This window comes from Corvus brachyrhynchos, unplaced genomic scaffold (genome assembly GCF_000691975.1).
Source record: "Corvus brachyrhynchos isolate BGI_N302 unplaced genomic scaffold, ASM69197v1 scaffold72, whole genome shotgun sequence".
NCBI classification, from domain to species: domain Eukaryota; kingdom Metazoa; phylum Chordata; class Aves; order Passeriformes; family Corvidae; genus Corvus; species Corvus brachyrhynchos.
The window spans coordinates 713770-723535 of NW_008236763.1; the positions used below are offsets into that span (position 1 = coordinate 713770).

At 57.3% G+C, this 9766-nt stretch overlaps 1 protein-coding gene across 3 annotated transcripts in view; it reads left to right on the forward strand.

Moving 5' to 3' along the window:
• Window positions 1–7698, forward strand: part of TULP1 (tubby like protein 1) — a 33657-nt gene extending 25959 nt beyond the window's left edge. For 2 of the 3 annotated variants that reach the window (XM_017727191.1, XM_017727193.1), the window contains 10 exons: window positions 267–398; window positions 664–768; window positions 877–1011; window positions 1188–1279; window positions 1503–1679; window positions 2061–2173; window positions 2662–2770; window positions 2965–3063; window positions 3346–3517; window positions 4326–7698. In XM_017727191.1, the coding sequence (XP_017582680.1) occupies window positions 267–398; window positions 664–768; window positions 877–1011; window positions 1188–1279; window positions 1503–1679; window positions 2061–2173; window positions 2662–2770; window positions 2965–3063; window positions 3346–3517; window positions 4326–4459 (1268 nt within the window). In that variant the 3' untranslated portion in view covers window positions 4460–7698. The remainder of the gene's footprint in view (window positions 1–266; window positions 399–663; window positions 769–876; window positions 1012–1187; window positions 1280–1502; window positions 1680–2060; window positions 2174–2661; window positions 2771–2964; window positions 3064–3345; window positions 3518–4325) is intronic. The other variant, XM_017727192.1, reaches the window with a different exon arrangement.
• Window positions 7699–9766: the final 2068 nt, after the last annotated feature.

Consider the following 9766-nt stretch of genomic DNA (forward strand, 5'->3'; position numbering starts at 1 on the left):
GGCCTCTCCCAGGAGCGAGAAGGGGCGCGGCCGTGAGGGAGCGCGGTGGCTGCGCCCGCAGTGCCCGGCGCTGGACACGTCCCACGCCCGCCGGACAGCGCGGCCGGGCCGGCCGGGCCCCTCGGCCACCAGCCCGGGGTGACGGGACGAGCGCCCACTCCGGCCGCTGCTGCCCAGGGAGGGTCCCTCCTCGCACGCCACGAGGCTGGGGTCCCCCGCTGCCGAAGGACCTTGTGTTGGCTGATGCCGTGGTCACCTCTCGGCAGAGCCGGCTGAGGATGAGGAAGATGAGGAAGAGGAAGAAGAGGTGGAGAATAAAAACCCGCCAAAAAAGCTCAAGAAGAAGCTTCCCAAAGAGCCCCTCTCAGGCGGGGGGGAGAAGAAGCTGAAGCCGAAGGGTGAGTGCCCAGGGGACAGGGATGGCTTAAGCCCAGCTCTGTTGCCGCTTGCATCTGTCCTTGCCGGGAGGAGGGAAGGGCCTGCACCCCGTCCCCGTCGCTGTCCCGGGAGGCTCAGGGGGCTGCAGAGCCATCGCCTCCTACCCATGCAATATCCCCCCTGCTCAGCCCTTCCTGCTGCTCCGACCCTGCCACCTCCTTGTCCCCATCACTGCCCGTTCCCATCCCCCTGTCTGGCTGGTCATCAGCTCCTCTGTCCCAGCAGAAGACAAGAGTGACCCTGACAGCAAAACCAAATCTGCCAAAAGCACCAAGAAGGAGCCAATGTCTGTGTTCCAGGTGAAGAAGGAGAAGAAAAACAAGAAGAAAGGTATGGGATGAGCGGGAGGGGGTGGCAGCCAGTCCTGCTGCCTGATGGCATCACCCTGAGCCAACAGCACTCACTGTTGTGTGACCATGTCCCTCATGTCCCTCACAGCTGCCACGAGCAGTGATGAGGAGGACGATTCTGACTCCAGCACCAAACCCATCAGGTCAGAGAAGAAGAAAAACCCAGCATCCCTCTTCCAGACTGGTGGGGACCCCCCAAAGGAGAAAAAATCCAAAAAGAAAGGTGAGAATCCGGCACTGGTGGGTTCTGGTGGGGCTTCTGGGGATGCAGTGAGCTTGGCCATGAAGAGGGGGGTTACAATCACTGATGTTGGCACGGGTCTGTGCTGAGCTTGATTTTGGGGCTCAGTGGAGTCAGGATTTTCTCCCTTCTATGCCCCTGCCTGTTCCTGCCCACAGTTCCTCCCAAACAGGCTGAGAGTGAGGAGGAGACTCCAGAGACCCTGCAGAAAAACTCCAACAAGAAGGGCAAAGCAAAGAAATCAAAGAAGGTACAGAAGACCACTCAGAGCCATGGGGATCCCCTCGGGGCAGGGGAAGAGCAGCTCTTCCCTCCAGGGCGGGTCAGGAGGTTTGCAGCACTCCCAGTGAGACCCGCCACGGTACTGTCCCCAGAGCCACCGGCTGCAGGGCCACAGCCCGGGGGAATGGATAGCAAGGAGCAATTACCTGGGAAGGGAGGGCGGCTTTGGGTCACCATCCCCTCTCACGCAGCAGCAGAAGGAGGAGAGGCCCCCGTCCCCTGTCATCGAGGTGGACAACCTGGAGGAGTTTGTGCTGCAGCCGGCGCCGCAGGGGGTGACCATCAAATGCCGGGTGACACGGGACAAGAGGGGCATGGACCGGGGGCTGTACCCCACCTATTACCTTCACTTGGACAATGACAAGAAGGTGATTTGGGATGGGGGTGTGGGGATCCCTGGGGCTCTGCATCCATCCCAGGGAGCACCCTCAGGGTTTGGGGGGGATGCTCGCCTGCATCCCCCTGTGCTGGTGTGTCCTGAATGAGGCTGCTCCCCTCTCCTGCAATTCCTCCAGGGAAAGGCCCCTGTGGATGGTACCTGGGATGATGAGCTAACATTGGCTAGAGAGCCGTGCTAAAGCTGGGCTGGTCTCAGCTCCTCCTGCCCCATAATGCAGCCAGTATTTTGGGGATCATCGTCATGACTTGCTCAAGGTCATGGCAGTGACTTGTTGGGGGGTGAGCTGGGGACAGCAGTGGCAATGGCAGTGACAATGTCCCATTCCCACATGGTCCCACTGCTCTACCAGGTGTTCCTCCTTGCTGGGAGGAAGCGTAAGAAGAGCAAAACCTCCAACTACCTCATCTCCATCGACCCCACTGACCTGTCACGGGGTGGAGAGAACTTCATCGGGAAACTGAGGTAGGAGCAGATGTGGCCCCCCATTTTGGTGGCACCCCATTTCTGCAGCACCCTCTTCCCACTCCATGGCTTACAGGCTCTCCCAAGCCATGGCTGGGGCAGACAGGAGGCTAAATTCAGCATTTCCCACTGCTGTGCCTGACCTGAGGAGTGGTGGGGGGCTGAAAGGGGAAAACAAGCTTGGCCGGTTCCTCCCAGCAGACAGGTCATGGCTAGAAAAGGCGCCTGGCAAGTCCCAGCCTGCACTGCCAGCAGCCACACAGCAATGCTGGGGGTCCCCGTGGTTGCAGCACCCTATAACACCCTGATTTAGGGCTGCCTTGAACCCAAGAAAATGACTCAAGAGTGGGAAAGACGGCATTGTTGGGGCACTGCACCAGGGGTTTGCAGCCAGACCAAAGCCAAGGCTGTGCCTGGAGAGGGGTCATGGAGGGGGTGGAGCGGGCTCAGTGGCATCAGCCACAGCCATCTCCCACCCTTGGGTGCAGATCCAACCTGATGGGTACGAGATTCACCGTGTTTGACAACGGCGCGAACCCCGACAGGGCCAACGCTGACTGGTCCAACGTGCGCCAGGAGCTCTCGGCCGTGGTCTACGTAAGAGCAGCCACACTGGGCTCCCTCCCCGGCCCTCCTGGGCAGGCAGAGAGGGGCTCCTACCCTGCACCCCTTCGCTGGGGCTTGCAGAGGTGTGGGATGGGCTGGAGACACCCTTGAGCCCTTGTTCAGCCCCGGTGAGAGGCTGCAGCCTGCGGTGGTTGCTGGTTTTAGAGATGGGGTTTCTCTTGCAGGAGACCAACGTTTTAGGGTTCAAAGGCCCCCGGAAGATGACTGTCATCATCCCTGGGATGAATGCTGACTGTGAGAGGGTGCCCATCCGGCCCCGGAACGTGAGTCAGGGCCCAGACTGGGAGAAACTCCTTGGGAGCTGGGTTTGCAAGGGACCGCCTTGGATTTTACCCATCTTGGGGCATGGAGAGGCTTTCAGGTGTCCCTGAAATTCAAGGTGTCCATGGGACGTGGGAGACATGGTGTCTGGTTTTTTCTCCATGGTAGATCCCATTTCCAGCTGGGTACTGCAACAGAGCATCCCCCAGGCAAAGCCACAGGAGGTGGCAGGACTCTGGAGGGGTCACCCCAACTCTGCTCTGCTCCCTCTTGCCCCTCCCCAGGATAACGATGGCCTCCTGATGCGATGGCAGAACAGGAACATGGACAATGTGATCGAGCTGCACAACAAGGCACCAGTGTGGAACGATGAGACCCAATCCTACGTCCTCAATTTCCACGGCCGGGTCACCCATGCCTCCGTCAAAAATTTCCAGATCGTGCACAGCAGTGACCGTAAGCTGGGACGGGGGTGGGATGGGACAGGGGATAGGATGGGGGAGCGCTGCTCATGAGCTGGCCCCAACACCCGTGTTTAGCCTGAGGTTTAGTTTTCTCATGCTCTGGGGTCCTGCCTGCCTTTGCTGGAGCTGGGATGAAGCTGGACAGGCACCCCAGAGGAGCTGCCCGTGGGCACTGGCGCTGGTAGGGGCAGCGTGTGGGGCTCCTGTTGCCAGGCAGATTTAGGACAAGGAGAGATCCTGTGGGGTGCTGAGCCCTCTGTCACACTGCAGCCACCCACTCAGCCCAGGCCACCCCAGAGCACTGTCCCCAGCACCCTCCCCACACTGCTGGCACTGGCGGGCTCACTGTGCCTCGGGGACAGTCCCTCAGGGGTGGCAGCAGCTCTGTCTGGATGCGGCCACTCGTCACCTGTCCGGCGCAGTCAGAAGCCCTTGGCCTCCAGGGTGTTGGGTTACAGGACAGAAAAAGCCTCTTGAGGGCCCCTGGTTATTTTTACAGATTTCCTGTCACCCGCCCTCCAGTAGCAGCGATCCCACGGTCTGGGGGGGGTGGGGTGAGTGGGGTCCCTGTCCCTTGGGGGGCTGTGGGGTGCTGGAGGTGCCAGAGGTCTGTGCAATGGGAAAATGATGCTTTTTGGTGATCTGTGCTGCAGTACAGCGCAGCCAGCACAGGAGCCACAGGCAGAGTTTGGGTGAGGGCGCGTGGGCAGCTTCTTTGGGATGCTGCTGCGTGGGCTCACTGGGGAAAGGCAGGCTGGGTGCACAGGTGACATCCCAGTTGCTCGCCCTCTCTCCTGCAGCCGACTACATCGTGATGCAGTTTGGGCGTGTGGCAGATGACGCCTTCACCATGGACTATAACTACCCGCTGTGCGCCGTGCAGGCCTTCGCCATCGCCCTCTCCAGCTTCGATGGGAAGCTGGCCTGCGAGTAGCACCTGCACCGGGGCTGCCGGGACCACCGGGGCTGCCAGGACCATGGGGGCTGCCTGCCAGTGCCCATAGGATGCTCCTGCATCCCTGTCCTGTTCCGCTCCCTGTGTTTCCACCTTCTTGCGGTCACAGTTGTTCTGGGGTGGTTCAAGGCACTTGGTGCCCGCTGAGGGCTGTGGGATGCTCACCCAGCTGCTGCCACCCTCTCCAGGCAAATTTGGGGCAAATTGCTGGGCTGGGGTGATGGCAGAGCCAGGCTGGGGGTATATTCAGCAGATGAGGCTGACTGCAATTCCTGTCTCATCCCTTTGAGATGCTTCTTGGACTCAGATCCTGGAAACTCATCCCCCCCTTTTTTTTCCTTTTTTTTATTATGGTTTGAATTTTTATGCTCAGTCTCCCAGTGAGAAGGGGGTAGGTGGTCTCCTCACTTTGTGTTTCCTCATCCCTGCCCACATGCAGGTGGGCTCTGCCTAAGCTCCTGGCTCAAGACCCCCATCCTGGCTCGTTGCCCGCTGGGCACAAAGCCCCTCTTTTGCCCCTTTTTGCCCCCATGTGAACAGATGGCCAGCGCCCATGGTTGTGTTTGCATCCACTGGGTCTCACCCCACTGCCCAGAAAATGCTGGGGATTTGCGTCCCTGAGAAGCAGCCTGGCACCGGCAGCACACAGGCACGTGCTGAGGGGTGACAGTGCCAGCAGAGGAGGGCTGGCAGGCACGTGAGGCAGAGCTGGCATTGCTGGCAGGTGGCCCAGCTGGGTCAGTGCTGCCAGGAGGGACCTGGAAGAGAAAACTCAGGGTGCACCAGGAAGCAGTGGAGTGACTCATGAGGTGTGGTGCGGTGCTGAGTCACGTTCAGCACCCAGGCAGGGCCCGCCGAGCTCCCTGTGCCCGCAACACTCGTTGCCCCTTCACTCTGTGATGTCCCTCCAGACCTCACGAGTCCCAGGTGTCCCCACAGCTGCCTCACTGGTGCTCTCTGTTCATGAGAGGTGGTGGACACAAGGTGCCGTCCCCTGTCTCAGACTGGTGGGGAGCTGCAGGGAGTCACTGGGAAGGGGAGAGGCTGAAGAGAGGCAGCTCGGTGGGAGCAGGACAGCTCATGCCCCCAATCTCACCATTTATGGGGTGAGGATCTGGCTGCACAGACAGTCCCAAATCTGATTAATTCAGTGGTGAGAAAAACGAGGAGATGCCAAGGAGCCCTGAAACACCATCCTCAGCTCTCTGATGCTGTTTCTCTCACCTGCTCAGCTCACCCACTGACTCCAGGACAATTTGGGATTCCCTTCCCAGGACACATACGGGTTGTTCCCCCATTCTGGGGGTGATCTGAGTCCCCCAGGTTACTGCAGCTGAGAGGCAGCTGCAGTGGAAAGGCTGAGGAGTGGATGGATGAGATGGATGTGATGGTGCAAGAGGGATGCTCATCCTCTCTGGGCAGTGTCGCAACATCACCATGGCCCGAGCCTGTCTGCCTGGAGCCAAGGACAGAGGACAGTGACAGGGGGACCCTGAGCTGCTGCTGGACCACTGGTGAACTTCTGCCCCAGTGGCTTTGCAGATGGGAGTGGAGATTTTCCCCAGCTGTATGATTCTGGGCTTCATGATTCATGGGCAGATGCTCGTGGCGGGGTAGGCAGAGGTGGACAGCTTTGGGGACAAGCCAGCCAGCATGGGACATCATCCACTACCCATGCAGCAAGCTCAGAGAACATCTTGTGAGCTGAAGGGAGAACCAGCCACAGCAGTTCAGGGCCAGCGTCCCTGGCGAGGTATGGCCAGCAAATGTGGGGAAAGCAAGAGCTTTCTGCCCAAATCCAGCCACAAACCCAACATCTGTTTGAAATCGGGACGAGCTCAGCTAATGGTTGAGCTAATACTTGTCCCCATTTCCTCCTGTGCAAGGAGAAAAGAAGCAGCAGGGTGAGAGAGAGAGGTTTGGGCTCCCCAGGTTCTGTCTGCTGTTATCCCAGCTGCTCCCCAGGTCGATTCTCCCTCCCCTCACCCAAAACATTTCCATTTTCCATTTGCCCATTGTTGCTTGCAAACCCCTCAGGTTTCCTGGCCTGCTGCCCATGGCAGAGCAAAATCCCTGCCATGGGTGTCCCTCCTGTGCAATGTCACCCACTCTCAGAGCAGCCACTGCATCAGCCGCCCACCCGAAATCCCTTACACAAACGCTCTAACGCAAACCAACTGTGGCAGAAGAAACGAATGAAAACAATTTAATGGGGCGATGGATATTCGGGCCCTTTGTTTGCGCTGGCTGTTAACACCAGAGGAGATGAGGGATGGAAGCAGTTGAAATGTGTATCTACTTTGGCCGGCGGAAAGTGTGACGGATGCGCCGGCAGACCAATGGCTGAGGATGCTGGGGTGTGCGTGGGTGTGAAAGGAATGCTCGCTGCAAGAAAAGATAAAAAAAAAAAGAAGAAAGAGCCTTATCAATGGTGTTTGAGTCCAAAGTGTGTGTATTCCTTGGAGAAAGGGCTTCCTCGGTCCCCAGGGGTGATGTTTTCCCTGCAGTGTGAGACTTTGAGGTTTCTGAAGGTTCGTTTTAGGGGGGCTGGCATTGGGCTGGTGCTGCAGGCATGGATTTAACCCCACAAAGTGCTCCTGCAGGGGCAGAAGCGTGGCCAGCGGCCAGAGATGACTGTCGTCAGCTCCTCGAGGGAACCTCCTGGGAAATGCATTTTATTTTTGCAGAGATGCTTATAAGGCAAAGGGGAGGAAAAAAACAAGGCCCCACCTCACTGCTGAGCAGCACATCCCAGCCAGGACCAGTGTCACTGCAGTGCTGGCGGCTCTGTCAGTGGTTCATCGCCATCCCACGCTGATGAGTGGAAAGATGCTGGTCCAGAGCTGAGCAGGAAGATGGACATGGGGGCTCTTCTCCAGCTGCTTGCTTGTCCCTCTTCCCCAGACCCCTGGGGCTTGGGGGGCTCCATACACCCAGTCCTGAGCTCAGGCTCGGCCCCTGCTCTCCTAGGGGGGCTGACAGATATTTCCATGGGTTCCAGGAGGCAAATGCTCCATTGGGTGGGCAGCCTGAGCAGGGAAGGGCTGGTACATCCTGGGGGGTGTGGAAGGGGAGACCAGAGCTGGGAAACTCCTTGTCCAGCAATGGAAAGGCTGGAGCTGTTTGGGTCCCAGCAAGCTGCCATGGCCCCAGCCCTGGGGGATCGCCCTCCAGCTTTGAAGTGGCGATAATTTAATTAATTAAAGAAGTGATTGTGAGGAGGTGTTCTTCTCTTCCCTCCCCCTCCCCTTGTATTTATTTGGGTAACATTTTTTAGAGAGAAAGGCAGACCCATTGCTGGTTAGCTCAGCTGTGGCTTTGCAGGATGGGCTCCTTCTCGGTGCAGCAAGCAACAGGCGGCAATGGGAAAGCCAATATTTTTCAACTGCTTTTTAAAAAGAGTCATTTTTTAATTAGTGAATCCATTCTAGAGAAGTGTTGGAGTTTTACAATGTTGTAGCTGTTCTTGGTGTCTTGCCTAGACTTGGATGTTCTGGCCATAAGAAAATATTATTTATGGCGTTGCAGCTTGCAGCTCTTTTCTATTATAACTTGAGAAAGGAAGTTGCTGTTCCCACCAGTGGACAAAAAAAAAAACACAGCAGAAACAAGGATTATGGACTTCTGAAGGAGGAAGAAAAGAAATAAAAATTAAGAGGCAGAACGGAAACAAACCACTGAGCCAGCCTTGAATCTTTGCACTCCTGAACAAGCTCATCCCAGCATCGCTATCAGTTGTGCTGGATGCTGAAGCCAGACCCCTGCCTAAAAGGCAAGGCCAGAGCAGCAGTGACCCCCTCAGCACTCCCATGCTCAGCGTTACATGTGTTCCTAAACATTTGTGGATCAGCCTTTTTATTCATGGGCTAATGCACACTTGTTTGCTCATGCCTTACTCAGCCTAAACTCCTATTGAACTCAATTAAGGCTGTCATCTCCAGGAGCTCTCAATGTCATTTTTGCCCAAGTAAGGGATGAGTAACGAGGCTCTGAACAGCCCTTGGAGAATAGCAGCCATTTTGTTGCAGTTTTTGGTCCAGATTTCTTACAAGTTAGCACCAGGCCAAGGGTGGAAGAATGCGATATGGCTTTATGAATCACACACAATTGCTGAATGCGCTGGATGCTTCAGAGCCCGTCACTTCACGGGCTGAAGCATTGGCTGTCTTGTCCCAAAACGCTTGAATACAACCAAGCTCATGATGAAAATTAGAAAAATATGTTTCTAGAAGGAATGGGATGCAAAGAACATCCCTTCTCCAAGCAGGGTGCCGGGAGGATTCCTCATCTGGATTTATCTCTGGGGGTTTGGGGTACTGTGGCACAGGCCTGCGGTGTGTGCTGGCCCAATGGCCAGGGGGACTCAGCGTTTTGCCCCTTTTGGGGCTGCAGCTCCTGACAGTCAGGCTGGGTTGTGGCCAGGGACTTGTATGTGATCAGTCTGCTGTGGCTTAGCACGTTACCACCCATCAGCTCACTCAGAGGAAGTGACCATGGCCTGGATCCTGGCTGCATTCCCTTGGGAAATCCCAACAGTGTGGGCTGAAAACCCCATCCTGGGCACCATGGAGTGGGTGTCTGGGAGAAACAGGGAATCTGCAGATTGGTGGGATGCAGGGGACTGAATGTGCATGTGTGTGAGGATGAGGAGAGGGATGAAGGTGTTTGGAGTGGGATGAAGATGTGAGGATGGGAAGGAGGAGGAGGATGAAGATGTGAGGGAAGGCATTATAGCGTGCAGAGGACAATGAAGAGGTGCGGAAAGGGATGGAGGTGAGCACAGGGATGAAGGTGAGTGAAAGGGGGCGAGAATGAAGAGTGGGATGAAGGTGAGCACAGAGGGCGATGAAGATGTGCAGGAGGGGATGAAGGTGTGCACAGGTGACCCTGGCTGGTTGGGGACGGGACAGGACGAGACGGGACAGCAGCACCTTCATGCCCTGGCCCAAGGCCGCATCCCAGGGCCTCATCCCGGGAATACGGGATGGAGAAGGAGGAAGAGGAGGAAGGTGAGGAAGGCTCATAGAGGGCGCTCCCATAGCCCGGGCCGAGCCGAGCCGAATTCCAGGGCTGCCCTTTCCCAAAAAAATAAACCTTCCCTGTGGAAGGGAAGTCCCGGGTCCTCGCTGCCTGCTGCCCCGACGGGGAGGTCGGGAGGGTCGGGCGGGAGGAAGGGCCGGGAAGAGGAGGAGGAGGAGGAGGTGGAGAAGGAGGTTAGGGGAGGAGGAGGAGGAGGCCCGGCCCGGCCCCGCCGCCTCCTGATTGACTCCCAACTTTCCGCTCCTC